This window comes from Peromyscus leucopus, chromosome 20 (assembly GCF_004664715.2).
Source record: "Peromyscus leucopus breed LL Stock chromosome 20, UCI_PerLeu_2.1, whole genome shotgun sequence".
In the NCBI taxonomy this organism is placed as follows: domain Eukaryota; kingdom Metazoa; phylum Chordata; class Mammalia; order Rodentia; family Cricetidae; genus Peromyscus; species Peromyscus leucopus.
Window position 1 is genome coordinate 9,890,663 of NC_051080.1, and position 27,621 is coordinate 9,918,283.

General features: G+C 39.7%; 1 protein-coding gene across 2 annotated transcripts in view; it reads left to right on the forward strand.

Moving 5' to 3' along the window:
* Adamts20 (ADAM metallopeptidase with thrombospondin type 1 motif 20) overlaps positions 1-27,621 on the forward strand; it is a 134,226-nt gene that overhangs the window by 81,085 nt on the left and 25,520 nt on the right. For both annotated transcript variants that reach the window (XM_028869289.2, XM_037197414.1), the window contains exon 29: positions 22,031-22,198. In XM_028869289.2, coding sequence (XP_028725122.1) covers positions 22,031-22,198 — 168 coding nt within the window. The remainder of the gene's footprint in view (positions 1-22,030; positions 22,199-27,621) is intronic.

Genomic DNA, 27,621 nt, shown 5'->3' on the forward strand with positions numbered 1-27,621 from the left:
CTGCCCTGGCATATGTATTAAAAGTCAATAATTAGAGTAGGAATTCGTTCAAGTACTGTAATTACATACATGTATGTAATGGTTTTATATGTATTTACTTTACATGTGAACTTTGAACTAATTGAAATGCTTCCTTCATTGCATCTCTGACCTCCCCTCTGATTAATTGGGTTTGTGCATAATGTTTGCATTTTACTTGTAATAATGGCAGATTAAGGCTGTGTCTTGTTTGAGTTTACGACTGTATGTGGCTTCTGTTTGTCACTGTCCAATAACAGATCCCAAACCAAATAACATTCTTTTAAAATTTGTTTCCTCACTATTAAAATTGACTGGCTTAGAAATGTGAAAATAGTAAAGACAAAGCCATTTGCTTACATGAAGTAAATTGCTCACAGTTTGTTAAATACATCATAGAGAAGTATGACTTATGTAGTAATTTATTATGAATATCCATTTTTCCACTGTGTGGACTTACTGTGGTTTAGGAATATTTTGATTTTCTATTTTTTTTGAGTCATAGACAAAACTCATAGATAGTACTGTAGCTAGAGTTTTCCTGCCTTGCCCACAGTCAGGACAAATCTTTGTCACCCACCAGTCCCACAGCCGCTCAGACCCAACCAAGTAAACACAGAGACTTATATTGCTTACAAACTGTATGGCCGTGGCAGGCTTCTTGCTAACTGTTCTTATAGCTTAAATTAATCCATTTCCATAAATCTACAGCTTGCCACGTGGCTGGTGGCTTACCGGCATCTTCACATGCTGCTGGTCATGGCGGCGACTGCAGTGTCTCTCTGCCTCAGCCTTCTGCTTCCCAGAATTCTCCTCTCTCCTTGTCCCACCTACTTCCTGTCTGTCCACTGGCCAACCAGTGTTTTATTTATTGACCAATCAGAGCGATTTGACATATAGACCGTCCCACAGCATAGTACTAATGGATAGTTTATTTTCTCTAATATTTTTCAAATATCTGAAGTACAATTAATGCACAAATGTATTAAAATTAGCATTTTATCATCTTTAAGTCTTTTAGATCATGAGCAAATGAGTATTACCTTTCAGATAAAAAGCTTATTTAAGACAATGACGTATTTATAACTAAACTCACAAACCGAGCCATTTTTGTTTCAATTAAGGAGAAATCTAGTCACTACCTGGAGGCCTTGTAGTGACTTTGTTTTTGAACTCAGTGGTGCTGTTTTCCCATGGTGCGTGACTTCAGTGCACAAGTCTCAAACATCTACCCCGGATAGGCACTGAAATACCTAACTGGAATGATCCTGAGGTAGATTTTCCATCAGGGGTCAGTGCACTGCCTATTGGTATGTTTTATTGGTGCTCAGCCACGTCATTTGTTCCTTACTATCTGTGACAGATGTTACACCACAGTGTCAGAGCAGACTGGAGGGACCACAGTGTCTGAAATGTTTACCATCAGGCCATTTCTTAGAAAATTTTGCTGGTACCTGCTCTGTTTAATGGACAGAACAGCATGTCTAAAGTTTAGGACAGAAATTTACTTCAAGATAGAGAATATTAGAATTACAGTGTTCAGTTGGAGTCAGTGTTAGTGAGATCCACATAACCTCCTAAAAGTGTCCACCATGGTAGTCACATATATCTGTGTAGTTATTGTGTCGGAATATATTTGACACTGTACATAAATCATGTCCTAAGTGAGAAACCTGGATGTCCATTAAGTCCTCTGTACAAGCAACTTTTCAACCTCATAGAAATAGTCAGTCAAGGCAACAATACCTGAGATTACAAAGCTGTAAGAGAGAATTACAGAAATCCTCAATGTTTGCTACACAACTATTCCAAAAGCAGTTAACTGAGTAATTGTAGTCTTTGCACTAGTGGAGAACTATAGTATCTATATATTTTGATAATTTGAAAATGAAGTTTTAAAAAAGTCTCAATAAATGTTTATTATGCCAGAATTTTTACAAACCTATTTATTTGCATGTGTAAAGATATATATCATTAGAGTGCCTGGATTTCTGTTATTATATGAAGAATATTTATTTTTTCAATTAGTCTTTTATATTAAAAGGACTCAGGATCTGAAGTTTTGATATCAAAACCATATATATATGTATATATTTTTGCCTCTTTCAGTATTGCTACATATTAGCCAAATTTCAGAATACCTCTTATAACAGATTAGATTAGTATTCTTTCATGAGTAACATTACTTTCTATAGACACTGCTCATTCAGTTAGAAAATTAAGGGAATGTATATGTATATGCATGAATGAATGGCATTAAATCTTTTAATTTTAATGGAAAAAAAGAGTGTGTAAATCATTATTAAAATATTTTAGAAAAAAAGTATGAAAATATTCCTCACTTTTCTTCATGTTCTGGGAAATCTTGTGTTGTATAACAAAAGGAATAAATGAATCATAACACGTGCTTGTTAATTGAATTACTACATTTTTGTAATTAGCCAATGTGAATGGATCATATCTTAACCGTTTTTGTTAATGTGCTGTCTTTGTGCTTTGCATAATGTGTATGTATGTTGTATTGCCATCCCTTGCATTGGTACCTGAATGTTTTAAGTAACTGACAAACTTTACATTGTAATGAATGGCCCCTCTCTTTTGTGCTGGTTTTCCTAAGTAACAGGCTGTTAACGTCTCCTATTAAAAAGCTAACTGTTGAAAGTGAATGTTTTCATAATTTTTTCTGAGTATTTGCATAAGTTGAACTACAATTTTGTAGATAACTGTTTTACAAACTAACACAGCAATGTAAAAGTGTAAGATTTACTATCCGTCAATTTCAAACTACTAGAAATGTTTATATTTTTCTTTGTATGTATTATAAGCAATGAATAAAACTTAGGGTGGTTATTATTAAAGTTAAAATAAGATTGTTAGTTTATGACCAGCATAGTCTTTCACAGGATCATCACATTTAACGCAATTGAACTAGGAGAAATATTTATTTCCTTTTATTTCCCCATGGTCTCAAATAATTTTCCTAGAATGATTTTTGTTCACCAGGTGGAATGAACTCATGCTTGATAAGGAAATACTGTCGTCTGGGGTTGAGAACAGCACAATGGGGGAAGGGAATGCGCTTCCTTAAAGACCCTTGCTCTTAGAAAACTTTAGAAAGTTCTTAAGTTGAAAGTTTGCTCTTTGAAACCTGTTCACTCTGTTGCCTTCCTTCGGAGTGTTTCTGGGGGGAAAATCAAATAGGAATATAGAGAAAAAAATCACTAAACCTCTAAGTAGGAGGATGTTACGCAAACCCTTTCAGAAGTGAGCCAGTGGTCCGAGCACACACACCTCACTGCACGGTTTGTCTGAGGGCACACACACCCCACTGCATGGTTTGTCTGAGCACACACACCTCACTGCAGTTTGTCTGAGCACATACACCTCACTGCATGGTTTGTCCGAGCATACACACCTCACTGCACGGTTTGTCTGAGCACACACACCTCACTGCACGGTTTGTCCGAGCACACACACCTCACTGCACGGTTTGTCCGAGCACACACACCTCACTGCACGGTTTGTCTGAGCACACACATCACTGCAGTTTGTCCAAGCACACACACCTCACTGCAGTTTGTCCGAGCACACACACCTCACTGCACGGTTTGTCTGAGCACACACACCTCACTGCAGTTTGTCTGAGCACACACACCTCACTTCATGGTTTGTCCGAGCACACACACCTCACTGCACGGTTTGTCTGAGCACATACACCTCACTGCAGTTTGTCCGAGCACACACACCTCACTGCAGTTTGTCCAAGCACACACACCCCACTGCAGTTTGTCCGAGCACATACACCTCACTGCAGTTTGTCTGAGCACACACACCTCACTGCAGTTTGTCCAAGCACACACACCTCACTGCAGTTTGTCTGAGCACACACACTCACTGCAGTTTGTCCGAGCACACATACCTCACTGCAGTTTGAGCACACACACCTCACTGCAGTTTGTCCGAGCACACACACCTCACTGCAGTTTGTCTGAGCACACACACCTCACTGTAGTTTGTCCGAGCACACGCACCTCACTGCACGGTTTGTCTGAGCATACACACCTCACTGCAGTTTGTCTGAGCACACACACCTCACTGCATGGTTTGTCCGAGCACACACACCTCACTGCACGGTTTGTCTGAGCACACACACCTCACTGCATGGTTTTTCCGAGCACACATATCCCACTGCAGTTTGTTCGAGGGCACACACCTCACTGTAGTTTGTCCGAGCACACGCACCTCACTGCACGGTTTGTCTGAGCACACACACCTCACTGCAGTTTGTCTGAGCGCACACACCTCACTTCATGGTTTGTCCAAGCACACACACCTCACTGCATGGTTTGTCTGAGCACACACACCTCACTGCAGTTTGTCTGAGCACACACACCTCACTTCATGGTTTGTCCAAGCACACATACCCCACTGCAGTTTGTCCGAGCACACACACCTCACTGCAGTTTGTCTGAGCACACACACCTCACTTCATGGTTTGTCCGAGCACACATACCCCACTGCAGTTTGTCCGAGCACACACACCTCACTGCATGGTTTTTCCGAGCACACATACCCCACTGCAGTTTGTTCGAGGGCATACACCTCACTGCAGTTTGTCCGAGCGCACACACCTCACTGTAGTTTGTCTGAGCACACACACCTCACTGCAGTTTGTCTGAGCACACACACTCACTGCACCGTTCGTCGTGTTAATGTTTTTTTGTAACAAGGCTCGTGAAAGCTGAGGAGTGGCTGCTGCCTCTGGAGCTTTCACTCTGGGTGAGGCTAGGAGCAGCCAGGGGCGGCCTGGCCCCTCTGAAGCCAGCATCGACACAGGAGCAAGGTAATGTGTGGGGAAACATTTCAGAAAACCGCCATTTATTTCAACCTTTTAAAGACCAGTAAAGGTACCTACAGTCATTATTTTCTTAAATTTGGCAAAAGAACATACAAACAGAATAAGTAGCTTGGGCCGGGCTGTGGTGGCCCACGCCTTTAATCCCAGCACTCGGGAGGCAGAGGCAGGCGGATCTCTGTGAGTTCGAGGCCAGCCTGGTCTCCAAAGTGAGTTCCAGGAAAGGCGCAAAGCTACACAGAGAAACCCTGTCTCAAAAAACCAAAAAAAAAAAAAAAGAATAAGTAGCTTGGAAATCAAATTTTAAAATTTTTGTTATTTATGTATTATGTGTGTGTGTGTGTGTGTTTATGTTTATGTTTATGTGCACACATGGGACATTGTATACTTGTGAATGCCAGAGGACAACCTGCTAGGGTCAGTTCTCATTTGTACCGTGTGGATGTCGGGGATTAAATTCAGGTCATCGGGCTTGGAGGGAAGCGCTTTTACCCACTCAGCCATCTCGCCACCCCTGGAGAGCAATTTTCAGAATAAAGTTTAAAATGTATTAAATTGTATTTAACTAGTTATACAGTTAAAATGTATTCCAAGTTTGCTTATCCTATTTATTGGCACATCTTTCTGCAATACATTTATTTGTTCTCAAAAGTAATATGTGTACTACATAGCAGGCACTCTGGTGGTCACTATAACTCAACCAGGTGCAGTTCTATGTGCAGAGAGTTGGCAATTTAATAGTAAGAGAAGTGCAAAATAAGTGCATTCGCATGCGTGGGGTATTACAGCTGCAGTAATGTAATGGCAGCCCAGTGATGTGTAATATCGGAGACTCGTAAATATTCGGAGCTTGATAGGTTAGAGTAAACCAAGGATTACTGATGAGGCTTACACTTGGAAGCAGAGGACTTCTGCTGTAAATCCTTCTAGAAAACCTAAACCCGTAAGATCTATTTCTTTATAACTTGGGGTATGTTGAGGAGGGTCTGGTTCTACTGTCAACAGTGGGTGTTTCCGTTCAATGCCACGGCTGCCTCCTCTGTACATGTGGATTTCATCACACACACACGCACACACAGAGAGAGAGAGAGAGAGAGAGAGAGAGAGAGAGAGAGAGAGAGAGAGAGAGAGAGAGAGAGAGAAAGGGGGGAGAATGTAGGTGGGCTTGCAGACTGCCCTACGTATGATGCTCTGAAAATAATAAAAGAAACCAAACTGGATCCTGGACATGTTCAGACAAATGACCTAGGAAAAGCCCAAGGAGAGAGCCTAAAGGAAAAGTGTTTGCAGGCTTTGATGTCACTGCAGTTATATTTAGAGCACACAGCAACTAAGCCATGTCTCTGCAGAAATGGGATGTGCCATTTTTTTTTTGATATTTACATGTTGAAGAATAATGAAAATGCCCACATGTCTGTGGCATTCCTACCCGTTTCCCCAGTGAATGCTTTAGCTGTGTAAGCTACTCTGGAAATGGCTAGATTTTTTTTTCAGAAGAATTGCTCTGTGTTCTATAATGCCTCAGCTGAGTCTGCCTGTGGAAGCTAGATAAACATTCTTGGTGTCACAGAGAACATATGTATCAGTTTTGGGTAGTTTGAGAAAACCATATTCTAGCTTCTGTATAATCATAAGAGTCAGACATTAATACTTTTTACATTTATTGCTTGAAAGTTTCTAGGCAATTGATTAGTAATGGTTTGATCATATTTATTGCTCTTAACATACTTTCATTGTGTGTTCTCATATTTTTGTATATTGTCTCTAGAAACTTAAATATGATTATTTGATTAGAAAAGAAACACAAACATGAATTTTAAGGGATCATGTGAATAATACTAAATATAACTTATTTTATGAAGTTAAGGACATTTTTTATCATTGAATTTTTTGTTAACTACTTAATTGTTAAGAAGTGTTAGAATATTTTGGTGAGTTTTAAAAATGTAGCTCATCCCACTAAAGTGGGTCAGAGCATGTGATGTATCTACATTGTGATTTTAATCATTTCTAATGTTGAAAGATTTACTTGCAGAAATCCCTTAAAGGAGCAAAGCTCATCTATGAGTACTCTTGTAATATACTAGAATCTGGTCTCAAATCAAGTGTAGCAATCATTTTACAAATTTGTTTTAAATGACGCCATTGAGTTCTTTAAAGTTTTAGGAGTTAAATCTTGGACCTGCAACAAATTCCTACCTTTGAAACTGCAAGGTCTTTAACTTTGAAAGATATGGAAACCATCTAAACAGATTATAAAATTTGACTTCAAAGTTTTAAGGACATATGCTTGGCAAAATAACAAATATTTTCAAAATGTTTTGAGGAGGTTTCCAAAGCAACTGCTTTCTGCCAACCGCTGCTCAGTCTCTTCCTTATCTCAAATGACAGATATTTGGTAGCTCATTGGCATTCCTTCAAACATTAGCAAACGTAGAACAAGCTTGCTTCTGTAACTCAAGTTATTGGTTCATCTTTGTAAGCCCATTTCTTTCCATGAGTGTGGACACAACTACCCAAACCCTCCTTGAGCTAAAAACTAAAGCAAAAGCAAGTGCTCATGGGAGGGCTACAGGGCATCTTCTCAGCACAGAGAAGGAACCAGGAGTTTACATGTGTGTTAACCCAGAGGTCAGCAGTATATATCAGCCTGAGAGCCTCCGTGGACACACTGGGCATGCGGACAGTAATGGCCTCTTCTGCTGGGAAGGCAAGCGTATGATAGGTGCGATGTGTCAGACATGTACATGGCCCAAACTTCAATTTTTTTTGGAGGGGGGGTTAAAAAATGAATAGAACTTCTTATAACAGTATTTTGGGGGTGGGAAAGCTGGGAAAATGGTTTAGTGAGTAGAATATGGGACTTGAGTTTGGTTCCTCAGAACCCCTGCAAATAAAGCTAGACACAGTAGTGAGAGTCTGGAATCCCAGCGCTCTGATGAGATGGGTGGAGGAGACAGAAAAATCCCTGGGAACTTGCAAGCCTCCTAGTCAGACATACCCTGTGAACAAGAGACACATGGTGGGAGATGTGGACATCCATCAGAGGCTGTCTTCCATCCTCTACCCATGAACCCTGACATGTGTGGGACCACAGTCACATAAAGACACATACACATTGTGTATACAAAAAGATAGTATTCAGTACTCACAAGCGCTTTGAATTTCTGAGTTATGCTTTTCAAGAGCTGTGACTTAGACATTCAAATACTTTGTGTGACCAAAATGCTTAGTAACATGTCTAAATCCTCATCACCTAGAGTCAAGATAGAAACTATTATTATCATTATTTTAGGTGTTTTTGAGACAGGCTGGCTCAAAACTCTCTGAGTAGCCAAAGGTAGTCTCAATGTCTTGAGGATTCTGCCTCTACTTCTCAAGTTCTGGGCTTACAGGCAGTAGCCTCCATAGCTGGTCAAAACAAGAAGTGGTATGGCAGGAATCATTGTGCATGCCTGTAGATTCCAGCACTCAGGAGGCTGACAAGGGAGTTGAAGGCCTATATATAGCAAGATACTATCTCCACAAAGCAGCAACAAACATTTGAGGGGCAAGAGAGGATAACTCAGCACTTGGTTGCACTGGGTTGCTCTTTCAGAGGACCTGTGTTCAATTCCAACCACCCACAGGGTGGCTCATCACTGTCTGTAAATGCAGTTCCAGAGGATTCAGTGCCTTCTTCTGGCCTCCATGGGTACTGCATGCATGGGGTGCACACACATAAATGCAGGCAAACACATATAAACTAAGAACAAATAAAATCTCCAATGTAAACAGTGGAAATGTAGCATTTGTTTGTCAGGGCTCTGCAGGTACAAGAGGTTCTGTTTCTCGCTCATACCCACTCTGTTTATATTCCTGGCACCTTTCTGTATTATTCACTTGGACTGCAGGGATTGCAAAAGATTAAAAGGAAGAAGGGAATGAGCATATATAGTGAGGCTGGTTGTGATGACTCACACCTGTAATGCTAGCACAGGAGAGGCTAAACAGGGACTGTCATGAGTTCGATGCCAGTTTGGGCTACCTAGCGAGACCCTGAATAAAAAATCAACACTATCAGAAGTCATACATTTTTAACTAATCTTTTTTTGTTTAAATCAGGTTTTTACTTACTAAAATATCTTTTGCAAACATCTATTCCTCTTTAGCTACCTCATTCTACGTTGAAAATAATTCAGTGTAGAGCTGATTCACTTTGTCCGGTGTTTGACTAAATGGTTTTCCTCAGGAGAACAAAGACAGGTGTTTCGAATCCCCTGGGGTTCTTGCCTCCTATTCTGACTATTGAGCTCTGCTCCGCGAACCCAGAAATGCTGTGTTCCAGTCATGCGGGCTCATAAGTCAACGGGAGAGTCTTCATTGCCCTCAGGATTTGGAAAAGAAAGGATTGAAAAAAGATGGGAGCTGTTAATCTGACGTACTTTTACACTAGTGTGCCGAGCACTGTAAAAGATTCCTTCATATATAATGTTGCTATGGCGAGCATTAGCTGCTATTGTCATCACGTTATTACAAGAAAAGAGAGAACCAGTAATGCTGAATCACTGTTAGTTACCTCATAAGTTGCTAGACCGAGACACCTGACTGAACTACTTAGGAAAGGGTGTGGTTTGGCTCCTACTTCTAGAAGGGTACGATCCATTGTGGCAGAAAGGCAGAGTGGTAGAGCAAGCGCAGGTTGGTCACTTGCATTGGCAACCAGGGAGCATGGTGTGGACAGGAAGTGAGGCTGGGCTACAAAACCTCCACGCCCACCCCAGTTACCTTCTCTATCCAGAAAGCCTCCATCTCCCAAAGTTTTCATGATTTCCCCACCAGTGGGGGACCAAGTATTCAAACATATGAGTTTCTAGGGAAACCTTGCACAATGAGGCATCTAGCCCTGGTTTGCTCAGTTACCGACTGCTATTTCAAAATGTAGTAAGGGTCTTTTTCCTCTACCCCACACATTTTTATTATCCAACCCATCACTCCCTTCTATTAAAACTCATAAAAAAAAAAACCCGTCTTACATTTTAACAAAAATAATCCATTTTATGTGCTTGAGGTAATTATTTAAAATGGACTTAAATTAACCAATTTATAAATTTAATTCCTAAACGCCTTTCTGCTGCCTCATCTGGTGCACGTGATAAGCAGACATTAATTTGTGCACTGTGTGGCTTTTCTTTAATTCCACCTCTGACTTGCCCCTGCCCAGGACACTTAGACAGCTCATTTATGTCTCATCTGCAAGCTCTCGATGCATTTTCCTTTTGGGACCTTTATAACTATTTAAAAGCAAGCTTCCTGGCCTTATTTCTGTCAATTCCCAAAGCAGCTCACAAAGCATCTGTGGAAATGGGGAAGGTCCCTCCTGTTTTTTTACTGGTCCTTGGGTTTAAGAATGTTGTCAGTGTTATCATAGTAATGCCTTAAAAGCTGGTATTTAAACATAAAAGTACACTGTGGAGTTTTATGGTCTGCCCACACTGGATAATTTCAGTTTTCCCACACAGGAATGCAGGTGCTCATGGTTCTTTCCACACAGGAAGATGGGCTCCCAGGTAGGGTACATGTGGGATGTTTATTATAGAGAGCATCAAACATTCTTGCAAAAGCAATGTCCTAGCTTGCTGTGGTTTGCAAAATCATCGGGAAAAAATTAGTTTCACAATAACACCAATGAAACAGTTATTAAAAATTGGGGGCAAGGGGGCTGGAGAGATGGCTCAGTGGTTATGAGCATTGATGGCTTTTCCAGAGGACCCAGGTTCAATTCCCAGCACCCACATGGCAGCTCACAACTGTGCCAGGCTTTTTCTTTTGGGCCACCAACCAGCTCCCAAATCATGACACAGAGACTTATTATTAGTTTTAAATGCTTGGCCTAGCTTAGGCACGTTTCTGGCTAGTTCTTTTAACTTTAATTAACCTGTTTCTCTTTACCTTTAGCCTTGGGGATTATTACCCTTCTTATTTCTGTATATCTTATTCACTGCTTCTTGTGTCTGTTTGGCTGGCAGTGCCTGGATTCTGGCTCCGGGCATCTCCCTCATTCTTTCCTCTCTTCTCTTCTCCTTCTTCCTTCTCCCTCTTCTCCCATTTACTCTCTCTGTCCATTAGCCCCGCCTATCCTTTCTCCTGCCTAGCTCTTGGCCATTCAGCTCTTTATTAGACCAATCAGGTGTCTTAGGCAGGCCAGGTGAAACAAATGCAACACGTCCTTACATAATTTAACACACATCCTTACATCATTAAACAAATGCAGCATAAATAAATGTAACACACCTTTACACAGTTAAAGTAATATCTGCAGCATAAACAAATGTAACAACACATCTTTGCTTAGTTAAAATAATATTCTATAACACACAACTGTCTGCAATTCCAGTTCCAGGGGACCTGACACCCATGGTAAAACACCAATAAGATAAAAATAAATAAATTTTTAAAATTGAGCAGGTTTTTTTTTTTTTAACTATTCTCATGTTAACCACAGTTTTTGTTGTCTCAAAATAAGTAAAGATTTCTGTCCCTGGATGAGTGTAAACTCCAGATAGGAAATCTAGACCAGTTTTGCTTGCAAACAGACAGTATTGAAAAGTCTGAAATGCTCCTTATCCCTCGAGTTAAAAATAAATTACAAGCTTTAGAGTTATGGCAGGTTTCCCTGAGCACTTCTTGCTGCCAATAATGCTTTCAGCCAAGTGAGATGGCTCAACCTTTAAATCCCAGGAGCACTCAGGAGCCAGAAGCAGGTAGACTCTGCGAGTCTGAGACCATCCTGATCAACACAGCAAGTTCCTGACCAGCCAGGGCTACATAGTAAGACTCTGTCTTAAATAACGATAATGATGCTGCTGATGCCTGGATTTTGAGTTAGAATTAAATGTAGTACTGCTTCTAGCAAAATAAAGCTGAGTTTAATAGGATCTTTAGTGGTGGACTTAAAAAAAAGAAACAAAACAACTTGACATAAACCAGAATCATCTGGGAGGAGGAAAACTCAGCTGGGGATTGGTCTGTGAGGGCATCTCCTCCACTGACTGAGCCCACAGTGGGTGGTGCCTGGCCCTGTAGCTGAACCTTATATAAGAAGGCAGGCCAAGCAGTCACCACCTCCACCATGGTCTCTGCTTCAGTTCTTTCCTTCATTCCTGCTCTGCCTTCTCTCAGAGATGGTCGGATTGCCTCCTCTGGGGTTTGGGTCTGTGTTTATCACAGCCACGGAGAAGTGAACCAGGACAGCATCTTTGCAAGTCTGAAATCACTCCCTCAGCTCCCACCGAAGAGACCAAATTCAGCCCCTGAGACCTTTAGTTATCAATCACGAGAGATTTTTTTACTCTGATTTTTCTGATACACATGTGCACGCAGTGAGTGTTTCTACATAAGATACTTGCATGAATTAACGTGACTTTGCTTCGGGTTTGGTATTTGAAACTGACTAGAGTGGCAGCAACCTGTGCAGTTGCTTAGACAATATTACCAAGTAGATGACAGTAAGTTCTCATTTAGTATTGGAGTAAGTCAGCCATTTGAATTACATACGCGATCACTCATATTACATTGCCCAAATTAGAACTGTAAATATATTATGTGTATGTGAAGATGTATGTACACACAGTCAAAAATAAAATTTAGAGCATGAAACAGATTTAAAAGTTATGATTGGTACAGAGATCTCAACAGAAGGGAATGTGCTGAGTGTATTTGCTAGGTGGGATTTATTTGTTTATTTTTTGTTCTTCAGTTTGGGAGCCAAATATTTTGCAGATTCGTCTGACTTTAAAAATCTCAACTGTCGAAAGCTGTGAGATATAAGTCTGATTAGGTACAAGGCAAGAGAATGATATATTTCAGCAGTAAATAATTTTCGAAACCAAATGCTGTCTCATTCAAGCTGCATCATTGAAAGCTATCTGCCGCAGGTTAAAACAGGAACATCTCCAACTCCATTAAACTTTCAAACTGTTGGTCTCTCCTCTCAGGAAATGCTGTGCGTGGCGTCACTGTGAATTAGGGACAGTCCAGTAGTAGGCACGCTTCCCACAAGATGTTCTTCGTGTGTCTATTCCATCGGTTTTCTTGTTGTAAACAGCTGCATTCCTGTCTTAATCATTTTATTCTTTGACTTATACCATGGAAATTCAACCGCAGAGGTTCTTATCCATTGCAGTGGATGCTCTTCAGGGTAAAAGCACCAGCGGGGGCGTTCCAAGCCAACACAAACTGTGGCAGACTTTCTCTGAGATATATAGTTATCTCTGGATTCAGTATCTCTGGATTCCTGGAGACTTCAAAAACTGTACTGCTCCTGGGACTTGGATACAGTGTTTATTTTATTTAGAGACTATTATATTAGCATTCTTTAAGGGAGAGAGAAAGAAGAGAAAGGCTTCGGAATATTCTGTTCCCAGGGTGTTCTGACCTGACACTCTATCATTCCTCTGCTGAGATCTTACTTCATGTTTTGGTCTTTCATTTCATGACAGTGTTCTGAAGGGAGTAAACACAACCACTAAAATGTCATCTTAAAATACTCCAGCAAAACGGCTCTGGCTAAGATTTTCTAGTTATCAAAATTTAGATCTACGTCACCATCGGCACATACCAAGCTTTGGTTTTGAATGATGATTCAAACAAGGCCGATACGTGTGCGAAATAACGATTTCATAAATATTGAAAACTTAATGGACAATTTGCAATTAACAGTCTGGCCCAACCGAGTGTCTGGAATTTAATCCAAGCCACTCTGCCTGTTGCGCTTTGGTGCGTTGTGTGCAGTCATGCTTCTCTTAGTGAGCATGATCTCTAGTGTGTGGTAAGGAGGGATTCCAGGACTTAAGGGTAAGACACACTTTCTGTAGCCTTAGCTCTCCTGAAACAGAACGGCTGTGTGAGTCCCTCCTACCACTGGGTGAGCAGCTCTTCAGTGGCGTTCTGGGCAATTTAGCTAATACCTTATATAGAGTGAGCTGCATGCGAGCTGCATGTGAGCTGCATGCATGTGAGCTGCATACGAGCCGCATGCCCTTGGGCGTTTACATCTTCAACAGATGGGCCTTCGTCTTATAAAAACAACAGGAGTTGATGTCGTCTTGAGATGTGAAATCATCATTTCATCTAATCATTTGATGCCCTCTAAAAATTCTGTTCAAAGGAGAGACTCAGGACCAGGGATCGAGCTCAGTTAGTTGGTAGAGTGCTTGCCTGGCACACACAAAGCCCAGGGATCCACTCTCAGTACTACAAAAGGCAGGAGTGGTGGCACACACCTGTAATCCTGGCCCTTGAGATGTGTATGGGGTGGGTGGGGGTCAGAAGTTCAAGGTCACCCTCTGCTGCACAGACAGTTCAAGGCCAGCCTGACGGGATATAGGAGATTTTCTTAAGAATTAGGAAATAAGTAAATTGTAAAGTTGTAGGGCAAGCTAAACTGAACAGTAGTATGTTGCTTAGTTTTGTTCAAGGTTGTTTGGAGACAGGAGCCTGGGGTCCATACCTGCGAAGCAAGGACTCTTCCAACTGCTATCTCCGCAGTATCTAATAGTGTATTTTCTTACTGTGACTGCTGTGTTTCTTATGTAGTTATCAACATACTCAAAGTTATTTAATGCATTAAGAAACTAAAAGAGCCAAATGTCTGAGAAAAAAAACATTCAGGTTATGTCAATTTGGGTTTTACTTTCTAGTAGCTAAAAAAGCTAAATGACCCAGTTTTTTTAGCCATATACAAAGTGGTTTTGAAAAAGCATCTTTTTACATAAAAGTTTTGCAGTTAAATCGCAAAATCATGAGGTCTCCTTCTTGGCATGTTTTTCCTTATCTTTCAGTGAGGAGGACTGTAGGAGAAGCAATGGTCCCGTTGTTAAAAGGTGGTTCTCATTCTTATTGACAGACCTGGAATAAATAAATGGTCTTGTTGGAAGCCAACCAATTTTCAGGATGGGTTATTGTCAAATTTACTTACCAAAAGTCATTTATGAGAACTGGTGATGATATAGTAGATATGTAGAATTCATCCAGGAAGTTTTTAATTAAGAAAAAGTGTTTGCATGAAGGATTTTTTTAAAATTTAAAATCCTTAATATTGTATGTCAGTAGCCACTAAAAAGATTTACTGTTGATGTCCAAGCCCATCTCTCATGTTGCTTCTGATATCACTTTTCTAGTATCATGTGTTGATATTCATTTCAGTGTTCATCTCTTTTTATTTTTCAGTAACAAATATTTAATCATTTCAGTTCTTGTACATACTGATAGGCTTCACTGTGATGTATTCTTAATGCCTATCCCTTGCTCTGACCTTTTCCCTTCCCCACCAACCTCACCTACCTGCTTTCTTCAGACCCCCTTTTTCTTCTCTATCAGTCCATCTTCTATTTTCAGGTAACCTTGTCATAATTTTGTTGTTGTTTCCAGAGGGAGGGAGCATGGGATGCTTGTCTTTCTGTGTCTGTCTAATTTCACCCACGAGATCAGCTCCAGTTCCATCCATATTTCTGAAAACACCAGGTCTTCTTCCTCTTAACGGTTGAATACAGAGGTGCTCTGTACGGTAGTAGGTTTCCTTTGTCCACTCAGTGGATAAGTGGTGCTGCCTAGCTCATTCTATGACTTGGCTATGTAGGTCTCTCTTGTGTGTGTTGCCATAATTTCCTTTAGGTGTACAGCCAGGAGTAGTGGAACAGCTGAACGCTAAAGTAGACGTGGTTGTAGTTTTCTGAGGGACTTCATACTGTTTTTCATAATGATTATATTAACTTACATTCCAACAGTTGATTATTATTTTTAATATCTATTTTTAGAAAAGTGTAAATACAATTTACTTGACAAACATAAAAAATACCCCAATTAAAGAATAAACTAGATATACATTTGCATGGGAATATATGTATAGTCATAGAGAATATTATACTAAAGCAAATGAAATACACATTTGCAATTTTTATAGTTTAAAGTTTGATTTCTCTTCTACAGACCAGACTTCAGATTTTTTTCTAGTTAGCTAGTTACAGGATCTTCAAGGGATTAAAGTAAAAATGATGATGAATATGTTGTTGCCTGTTTCTTTCTTGGGGAGTCAAGAATAATTGTCTCATCCAGATACAGCAGTAGCTGTAGACCAAAGAAGATTCCCCCAAAGCCTAGCTTGATCAGCCAACGAGGATTTTCTGGTCACTTACAGGAACATGAGTGACGCAAAGGGCGGCTATGTCGCTGAAAGAGTGATAACTCACTAAAGCCGAATCCTGACGCTCCTTACACAAGCTTCAGGCCGCTCTACCTGTCTCCTGTCCCTAGGAATTGTTCATTGTTTATGTAACCTTGGAGACAGGCTTCCTGAGTTTTGTAACTTTTTGATCTTCCTGGTGAGACTTCCCTTTTGTGAGCTTCCTGGTCTCAGTGTCTCAGTCTTCTCTCAAGGAGGAGTTTCAGTTTAGAGGAACTAACCACACAGCATACGTAAAAACAAACAAACAAACAACAAAACTCCACAAACTAGTGAATTTGGAATGTTCCATCTTAAACCAGTTAGGTGTCCCCAGTGGACTTCCTGCCATGTTGGAGAAGAACCTGGGGGTGAGTGAACATACCCTCCTCTGGTCTGTGGTGTACTGCAATTATCTCTTTCTCATAAAATGGAAAACAGACAATTTGTGACACATGAAATTGGGGACAAGTGGTTCTGAAGTCTTTTTGTTTTCCATGTTTCTCTTTAGTGTGTCTGTTCTTGTTTTGTTTATTATCCATAAGAGAAAAAGATGCGGCAGATAGACAATTGCAGGCATACTGAGTGTAGCAAATGAAAAGCAGGATTTGAAGAAGGGATCTGTAAGAGCCAAGCCAAGTATTCAGAATCAAAGATTCTTACAGGTTAAGGGAAGGCAAACCTCTGTTTTATAAAACAAGACACTTGAAAGGAAGTGAAGCAGTTATTAGAAAGGAAATGTAGCTGAAGCTCAGTATTGAACAGGTATGACAGTACCATAGCATTGGTGAGAAAGGAAATGGCCTGTGTGGGCATCCTGAAGTGGGGTGGGCAGAGCACTTTCCAGGGAATGACATTCCACACTGCCTCACTTGCTGACCTTCATCTTTGCAGCATTGGAAACATCTTTAAGCCTGCCCCCCACAAAATCCGTGTGCTGTTCTGCAGTAATCTTCTGGTTCTTTATCGATTCATATGGTTTTATAATTTTCATAGTGTTATAAATATTCTTAGATTTTTTTTGTTTAATCATTTCTTCACATAAAGAAAAAAACCCCTCCCTTTTGCCTTCATAGATGTTATTTTACTAACGTCACATAAAAATGGAGGTCTGTACAGGGCAGGTTATGCATCACTGAGGTAGAAAGCAATAGATGTGTTCCAGGGCTGTTAACATTAGTACTAGTTAGCATGCATACTAATTCTCCCAGTGCCAGTATGCTTCCCACAACTGTCAGAAAGGACCAACTTCTGGATTAAACAAGTTTTCAAACATCTGGAGAAGCAAAGGCTACCATATGTTAGATCAAGACAACCTCCACCTCCTCATTTGATTTTGTTTATGTTGTTAGAACTAGTCAAAAAGTCTCCACCGTCAGGTCATTGATTTTTGTATCCTCTGTACTGAAACAACAAATAATTTTATTCTATAATTCCATGCAACATTTCTGTAAAAGGAAGAACATTCCTGTCCTGGAGCTCATTCTTATCAATGTAGACTGAATTCTCTTGGAATAGGAAGTTTCAGGTCACCTGAAAGTCTGCAGAGACTTCAGTTTATCACTTATAAGCTGTACATTTCTTTCAAATGCCTTGTTTTGTTTTTAATAGAAACTTTTATTTATTTCATTTGTAAACAGCATTGGTTGAGAATACCTGAAGGCTTATTCACTATATCTGCTTAGGAAGCAGCTTGTGTTCTTGCGGCTATGAACCATTTTCAGTCATGAGAGAAGGGGAAGGGGACTGAGATGGAAAAGGAGATGGCAGTCGAGGCGGGTGGGAGTGTGATCAAAGTATGTTGTGGACATGAATGAGACATTCCCATGGGAACCGTTGTCCTGAATGAGTAATACGCAAACTTTGCGAGCGTGTAGGAGATACAGGTGACTTTTAAGAAAATATCTTTGACAAGAATGCAAGAAAGGAGCTGAATGGCATGAATAAAATTCCAAGAGAATATTGATATCAATGGTTTAAAAGTTGAGAGAAAAGAGCAGATATTTCTGTGGCACCAGGGGAAACAATTGCTGTTTTGTGGGCAGACTGCTTTGTGCAGTTTTCATAGTTCAGAATGCAGTGTGCTTTGGCAAAGAAGGGGAGTAACGGTTCAGTTGTTTATGGTGTTGCTGTCTCTTTCCAATGAAAACATAATTTTTTTGCATAGCATCTTCTCTTTTACTTTAGAAAAATTCCCACATGGCATTCATCAGATGTGATAAAATACTGCAGTTACTCTTCCTTAGAACTTGGGGAAAACAGATCTATACTTGTTCAGAACTCAAGAGAAAGGGTTTTATTTCAAGTCCATCCAAAGCATAAATTACTTTCAAATCTTTGGTGTTGTAGTTTTTGTAGTTTAGGGGTCTCTCTCTCTCTCTCTCTCTCTCTCTCTCTCTCGACAAATTTAGGGCCTTAAGAGAAGTGAAAGAACTTAGGATGGTTAATCTAAGAAAGAAAATAATGAGCATTGTTTGAGATTAAAGAGTGAGAAATATCACTGTGCCTCAAAATTTTCACGATGAAGATGGAGAGATGGTTCAGCAGTTAAGCGCTCTGACTGCTCTTTCAATTCCCGTGGCAGCTCACAACCATCCGTACCTCTAGTCTCAGGGCAGCCAGCGTCCATTTCTGGCCTCTGCAGGCACTGTACACATGTGGCACACAGACATACATGAAAGCAAAACACCCTTACACATGAAATGAAATGAAAAAAATATGATGACAAGTTGTATAATACAAGGTTTGAAAAGAATCTTAATTAAAACTGGGTGTATCATAAAGTAAGAAGATAATGGATTAAAGACAAAAGAATGACACTGTCATTTTCTCAAGCAAATAAGAAATACACTTGAAATTATGTTTACTAATTTTACTTTTATAAAAATAAAAAATTTCTTATGATATATGTTTATATAATTGGTTTATGTTTAGAATGTGTTTAGTAATGGTTTGGATTAAACTAATCATAGTCCAGATAACTCCAGTAAATTAAAATAAGGTAGAAGATAAAGTGTTGAAAATGAACAGAAAAACTGTTCTGTTTGCTGAAGAGCGACTTTCTGGTTCACGCCGTGTGAGTCTGCATTCCACGCAGAGCTACTGCTGAATTCTAGAGTCTCAAGTTCAGTCTCTTTCCCTGTTACAACTGTTTTGTAAATGAGTTGGTCATTCTCAGAAACACCTGTAATATTCTGCAAGTTTACTTGTCATTTCTTGGCGTCTTGTTAAAAGAACTTTAGGCATTTCCAGTAGTACCCACACATGGACAACTTCGGGTTGAGGCATAACAAATATATAAGACCTTCCATGTTGTCTGTGAACAAACATGACTCTCTTAAGGACTTAAGAAATGGTTTCCTTTCACAAATTACTTAGTTCTGTAATATTTTTACTGTATGATTTTAGTGATGTTTAATATCTTGTAGTGTTTTGTTTTTACAACTTTTATCATGTTTAATATTACTGAGGATCAAACATGCATAGCTCATTTCATGCAGAGTAAGCATCATTAGTTTATAACTATTTTGGCAAAGAAAGAGATACTATATAATGAACCTGCATGTGAATATTCACAATAAATGTTACACTTCAAAAAGGAACTAATAGAGAATCATGAAGGTTGTCTTTCAAATATCACAATTCAAAATTATAAAAATAATACAAGTCTGAGAAGGACATTCCGTATGTGAATTCATATTATGTGAGATAATTATCATGCTTCCCAATAAATATGTGCTTGATAGTGCATAATAATTGATGTTTATTAATGTAAAATGTTAATATTTAGAAAAATAAATAGTGAAGGAGAGAAAAGGTAAGGTCATGTGCATATCAGTGGCCAAGATAAGTTTAGCATAGAGGTAGGTCTAATTCAGAAGTGCTTTGGGACAATGTGTGGAATTCCCAAGAGACTTTCACAGAGCTGAGTGGGTCCTCAAGATGGCAGAAGGAGAACAGACCATCTAGGGCATGATAGCAGTTATCAAGGCACTGAGCTAATTGCCTGTACAATGGAATGTAGTATTTCAAAACTATGAAAGGCTAAATTATTTCCAAATTATATTGATATATAGTTTAGGATTTATTTTTCAGTTTTAATTATGAATACATGTGTGGGTTATATATGTGTATGTGTATAAGTGTGCCCACAGAGGCAAGAAAGGGGCATTGTGTCCATGGGATCTGGAGTTACAGGTGATTGTGAGCCACTGAATATGTGTGCTGGGAACCAAACTTGAGTCTTCTACAAAAGCAGTATGAAGTTTAAGACTTATTTTGGCTGAGTGTGGTGGTATACATCTTTAATCCCATCATTCAGGAGGCAGAAGCACAGATTTCTGTGCATTCAAGGCCATCATGGTCTACATAGTGAGCACCATGTCATCCAGGGCTACACAGTGACATGCTATCTCAAAAACAAACAAACAAATGACTTTAATTTATATATGTGTGTACATGAGTCTACATGAGTATAGGTGCACATATGTTAATGTACATGCATAGACACAAACATACACACAAAAGCATGTATTGTACACACACACACACACACACACACACACACACACACACACACACATGAGCAGAGGCAAAAAGGATGCTCCTGGGTCCTGGAAGCTGGAGTTGCAGGCTTTGAGATACACTCAGATTGTTTTGTGGATGCTAGGATCCAAGTTTTGGTTCTCATAACTGAACAGCAAGCATTCTTATTTGCTGAGCCATCCTGCCAGCCTCTCTAATTTTAAATATGTGTGTATGAGTGTGTATGTATATATGTATACATGCAATAAATATATATAGAATACAATACCTAATATTCCCACAAACTATTACTTATTTCTAAATGAATCAAATGTCCACTTCTATTTTAAAAGTGTTTTTCTTTTAACTGTATAAATTGGAGGGCTGATGATAGACACTCCTTCCATATTGATGCAAATAAGAGTTGTCCAGGGTCCATGTCTTCCTTGCTTGACTTTTCTCTGGTCCATCTGTTATGTCCTCTCTGAGAACTCAGGAAGAATGGCAGAAGAGGAATCTAATATTTTGTAAGAGTCTACACGGGTCATAGGACTGTATTGGACAGTTCATACTCTTCCTCTTAGGTTGATCTTTATGAGGAGTTTGTGGGATTGGTGTTTTTTTTGTTTGTGTGTGTGTTTTTTTTTTTTTCGAGACAGGGTTTCTCTATGTAGCTTTGTGCCTTTCCTGGAACTCACTCTGTAGCCCAGGCTGGCCTCGAACTCACAGAGATCTGCCTGCCTCAGCCTCCTGAGTGCTGGGATTAAAGGCTTGTACCACTACTGCCTGGTGGATTGGTGTTTTAGCCTCTCTATCCCAGTGAAAGAAACTGGTATGAAAGCAGTGTTCCATGACAAAGCCCAAGCTGTTTACCATACTGCACGGGCCTCATGCAATGAATTATATTTTCAAAATTTTTGCTGTCTATATCAGATGTATGCTAGTATAGAGATGTGTCAAATATAGACATAATATTAAAAACAAAACAAAACTGCTTTCTCAGTTGGCTCACTATATTGAGTGATTATGGGGACTTTTTGTTTTTATGGAGAGATCAGATTGTAGTGTAAAAATATGATAATGCATATATCAAGATGGCAACTCTATGTACAAACCAGATCCCAGGTTTGGCTATGACATACAGTTAGTTAAAGACAGTCTTTAACTTTAGAAAATCTATCTTTATATGCCAGAGTCTATGCCTTGCACATTTTAGACAGTCAGTACTTCTGTAGAAGGAATGACTGGTTAAAAATGTTAGTACCAATTAGTAGTTCAGAGAAGATTGGTAAATTTCAAATTCTCACTGACTGGAAATGCCAGACCATGTGTAACAAGAACGTCGAAGCAATGGTGTTCTGCTTACTGTGTTTTATATTTCTTGAAGATAAGTTAATAAAAACACATTAAATATATTCATATATCTTCTGCAGTGCTCAACTTCTTGTGGTAAAGGTATAAAGTACCGGGAGGTCCTTTGCATCGATCAATTCAGAAGAAAATTAGAAGAAAAATATTGCCGTCATCTTCAGAAACCTCGAACTCACAAAGCTTGTAGATCGGGACGATGCCCTTCATGGAAAGCCAATAGATGGAAGGAGGTATGTGGCATTTTACAACTATCACATGTTTCCTCTATCATATCTATCTATCTATCTATCTATCTATCTATCTATCTATCTCCATTCCTCCTTCCCTTCCTTGCCATTTATACATCGTCTCTAGATATCTGTATCTACATTTTAAAATCTGAATTCAGTATTTGTAATAACCATGAGAGTTTTACTTCTTTACAGTGTCTTTTATTATAGAAATTTCTGCACTGTGCTCAGCACTATATAGTGTTGTTGCATTTGCTCAAGTCTATTGGTAAAATAATTTAGTTACTTGAGTTATTTTCAGGTTATATATTTACAAAAAAATTCTGCTAGTGAACATGGGACTCATGGCCACTGATATCATCTTGGTTATCTAACAACAAAATATATCTGGTGATGTATTAAAATAATGGCCTTGTATGCATTTCAGAATCTTGGATTTGAGTTAAGATGGCATCCTGGAAAGGCAGATAGTAAACTGCATGCAGAATTGCAACTAGAGGCAGAACAAGTGAGGTGTGAGATCTAGGTAACTTTGGATGGGCTAAGAAAACTCAAAGAAATAGATAAACAAACAAGGTCCAGTGTGAGACAAATTGCTAAATGGTCTTATTAATAAAAAACCTGGAGCCAGGTATTGGGGTTAAAACTGAGAGAGCAGAGAAATAGGACAAGCCATAGCTAACCTCACCTCACCAGCTCCTCAGCTTCCAAAGAGTTCTACTTCCTGTACACCCACACCTATATGCCTTTTTGTCCCTGCCATCTCACTTCCTCTCTCCACTCAGCTACATTACTTCCTCTTCCTGCCCAGCTCTGTCACTTCCTGTCTGTCTGTACAGACCTCTAGACCTTTATGGTTAACTAGTGTTGGAATTTAAGGCATGTGCCACCATGCCCGACTCTGTTCCCAGCATGGCCTTGAACTCACAGAGATCTGGATGGATCTCTGCCTCCTGAATGCAAGGATTAAAGGCGTGTGCTACCTACCATTTCCTGACTTCTGTATTTACTATAGTGGCTGGCTTTTTTCTCTGGTCCTCAGATAAGCTTTATTGAGGTACACAGATCAAATATCACCACAATCCAGACTGAATATTCAATTTTGAAAGAAAAGTGGATGATGTATGCCTCAGCATATTCAAGGACCAGAACCCCAAACCTACATAGTCTTGGACAGTTGGCTTTTGAGTGGTACTATGTCTTCTTATTGATACTGAGTCAAAAACCTCTAGCTTCACCATAGAACAGGCAGCCTCCACAAAGGGTTATCATGCTGGGAGCTTGGTGATATTTGACTGATCTCTGAAGTGAAAAGAGTGAAATAAGATTCTTCTTTCCACGGCCTGGCCGAGATTCTTCTATTGTCTTTCTAAATTGTCTGCTAGGTTGGCCCTGATCAAGGGAGATAAGAATTCAGGAAATTTTCCCCCTAGGCACAGACACTGTTCGTATGGATGACACTCGGTATCATAGTGGGGACATGACACATTGAGGACTCTGCTCAGTGTGGACCTGACAAGCAAAGCTGGGACTCCCTGAATACAAATGAGGAAAGGGCCTCTTGTTTCTAAGACGCTGTGTGTGTGTGTGTGTGCAGGGGTGGTGAGTTCATTTGTTCATTTTAATGATTCAAGTATTTAATTTGCCTCTAAAGCCACACATCTGGAAGGAAGACACCAGTGGTCTTATATTTCAATGTTTATCGTTGTTTAGCAGCAGTAATTAACATGCTTCACTAAATACTTACATTGGGAACATTACCAGACACCAAATGAAATGCATGCCTTTAAAAGTCATTTCAACAATCTGGCCAGCAGTTTCCAAATGAGTCTTTGTAGCTGAGGCATCATGCAAGGTGGCAACAAAAATGAACTTATTTCATAATAATTATATTAAAGCAGTCCTACAATTTATGCAATTGGAACAGAGAAGCCACCAGCGATTATCTTGTGAGTCCCTCTGAAATTATACATGTGTAGACCACATTACCAGCTGTAGTGCGAGGGAAGCCTGAAACGTTTAGCTTCAGGAGAGTACTTTTCGTAGAATAAATCAAACAGCAAGAGCCACACAAGTGGCTATTTGTTCCTGTCAGAAACTTGGGGACTGTGTGGGTGAATGGAGCTAAAATCTATGACCAGGAGAAACAATTTCAAAAGAAGGCAGACTCTGTACAGAGCATCCATGTCTTTCTTGCTCTGAACATTCATCCCTGCTTCTGAAGCACCTGAAACTCATTCCTTTAGCAGAGCTTGCTTGCATCATTTCATGTTTAGCAGTAAGCCAAGCCAACTTGTGGGAAAGGATGCTGTGCTCACATTTGTGGGGCAGATGGTCAAAGGACAGAAAAAAATCCCCTGTGACACAATCATGAACAGATGTAGCAGAGAAAGATGTTTGGGACCAACAGGAATGTTGGTGACCAAGAAGAGCAAATCATTCTCCTACTTCACAACCATGTCCCCTTGGTCCTATCTGAGCTCAACTCAAGAGTTGCCCACTGTGTATTGGAAATATCTGTGGATTTTGTTGTCCAGTGCCTTTTCAGTGTTTTGCCCTCATTGGGAGAGCTAATCTGCTGTTGTTTTTGCACATTTGGGTCCAGAGGTGTACAACAGTCCTCCATGCTTAAGAGAACCACACTGTGACAAGTATAGTCAATGAAAAGATGGCAAGTCCTTTTGTAACTAAGGCACCATGTTCAAAATAAAAGGAATTTGGCCATGTGTGGAGTAAGGTACTTGGTAAACAGGATAGTCATTGTCTTTGAGACAGCTGAGATAGTAACCTGGGACAGTGCTATAGAAATAAACATGGGGTAGGTTTCAGGCTTACATGTTAAAGACAATGGTAAGTCGTATAAGATATTAAGTGGCACTATCATATTTTAGCTCATGCTATAAGAATGTAGGTAATGGTCATCACATACCTAGGGAAGCCACTGTAGGTCTGAGAACAGGTGGAGATATAACCCTCAACTCACTCATTCATCTCCTCTTGATCATGGGCAACATGCTGGGCAATTAAAAAAAAAGAAAGCTGTTAAAAGAATTTCATTCTATTCTATTCCATCACCTGAACAAGGTGGTTGTGAGAAAGATCCAGTAGCTAATTGATAAATAGAAGAATTGAGAGAACCTACTGAATGACCAACACACTGAGAGAAGGAAGTAAAAGAGACAAAATGAACTCCATATTTCTATTCTGAGCAACTCTGTAAATAATAATAACCTTCACCAAATATGCAAGGTTAAGAGAGGATCTTCTAAAAGTATAATTTATTTAATTAGCCAAAATTTGATGTGGAAAACAGTTCCTGGGGAATACATCCTTTTTATGGCATCTCTGGGTATATTCATTTTAGGGAAGAGGTCCATGTTAAGAATATAGCATTCTATATTCTAATATAGCTATTTAAGACCTCTATGGATATTTTCCTAAATGTGCACTATGATTAAAAGTCAAAACCAAACAAATCCTGTGTTTTGTTGATTAAAGGAAGCATTATTTGTTTGGTAGAACCTCTTACTTAAATGTGTTTTGTAAACTAATTTTTTCAAGGCTTCCTTTTCAAGGTTACAGTGAGGATCTTATCCAAATACAGTTTATGTTTCTAAGAATGTTTGGAAGGTTTACAGAACTATAAAACAGGACTACTTTATAGGCTAGTCATTTTTCTAAGAGATTCAGATGAGCTAAACTGCATCTAGGTATGTGGGCCTACCTAGTATTATGTATGCTGCAGAGCATGCATTATTACCCCTATACTGAGAGCCAGATGGCTTTTTGGTGAACACATTTAATGAGTTGTCAGAATGCAATAGCTTATGTATAGCATGCAGGTCAATGTAAGCTGGAGAAATATGCACGGTCTTCAGAAGTGAGAAGACAGGATGGCTTTGAAGTCCGTGGTTGCCACTTACACATGCAAGCCATGGGGTCCGACTCGGCAGTCACTCAAGTGAAAAGCTGCTGTGGTCTGTGAGTGATCTGAGTCACTGGGTAAGTTCAGATCTTAGCGTTTGAGGGATTTAAATAGTTTTCTTATAATAAAACATATTTTTCAGTAGAAAAGAGGGGGCTAGGTCCTCTGGAGTACCTGAAAAAAACAAAAAAAACATAACAAACAAACAAACAAAAAAACAGAGAGCTTGAAAAACAACTAGAAATTTTTTTTCTTATAAAATCTCTGTTGAGAATATCAGTGAGTCTTCAAACATTATTACCCTATGTGAACTCTAATCTTTCTGGAATAACAGGGGACACAGACAACCAAATTCACAATTAATAAATAACCTCCGACCTTCTCCATGTGTTGTTAATATGGGCTTCACAGCTCTCTGCTATTTTCAGTATCTGCTATTTGGATATGACTGCGTTTGAAACACCTGACATCCCAGAGTTGAAAACTTGCAAAGTCCCCATTCCTAGAAGGCAACCCAGTGAGGGCTCATCAGAGAGAGCGAAGCTTCAACTATCGTTCATCATGCTAAGAGTTTGTGTTCCCCCCCAAATCCATATGTTAAACTATACCCCCCTCCCCCCAGTAATGCTATTGGAGGTAGGGACTTTTAGAGTCTTGAGGGTGGAGCCCCCATAATTGATACTATCTTCCATGTAAAAGGGGCTTTTAGAGAGTCCCTAGTCCGTGTTAGGTGCGAGGGTGGAAAGGTGACCATCTGTCAGGCAGGAAGCATCTCCTCACCAGACATCAAATATTCAGGTGCTTTCTTTGAACTTTCCACCCGTGAGGCACAAATGTCTGTTATTTATGAGCCACCCATATGAATAGAAACACAGAGGAAGATGGAAAGTCACAAGCGATGGTGGTCCTGCCGTAACAAGTATCAAAGTGAGGGTGTGGATGTGGAACTGGGTACCAGCACAGAGCAGGAGGAGCCCGGAGGCCTCTGTAGTGAAGGCTTGTATTGCTGTGCATGGGGGAAAAGCAAGCCTGGTGAGCACTGGGGAGGAGGAGCAGAGAGGTGACGTCAGAGCTCCAGGCTTTGAGAATCTCTGAACCACTGAAAGAAGTGTTTGTAGAAATATGAACAGTAACAAATTTTCATTAATAATGCTGAGAAAAATGAGGACTGAAAGACCATGACAAGGTTGTCTCCATTTACCATTTATACACACTTCTCCAGAATGCTGCCCATAGAAATATAATCAAGACTCAACAGCTTAACAAATATTTGGACCCCCCCCAACAGGTTCAAATTATAGTGGGTGTTGCATGTAAAAATGTGAATATAACGAAAGTCTTAGAAATGATTGCTTAATGGAAAGTAATGGGCATAGTACTAGAATTTAAGTCCCATTTAGAACAACGTAGTGGCATAATTTTTATGGACATTAAGTATATTTAACTTAAGAAAGGCTTACCACACCTGGATGCCATCTAGCATAGCCTGATTCAGGTG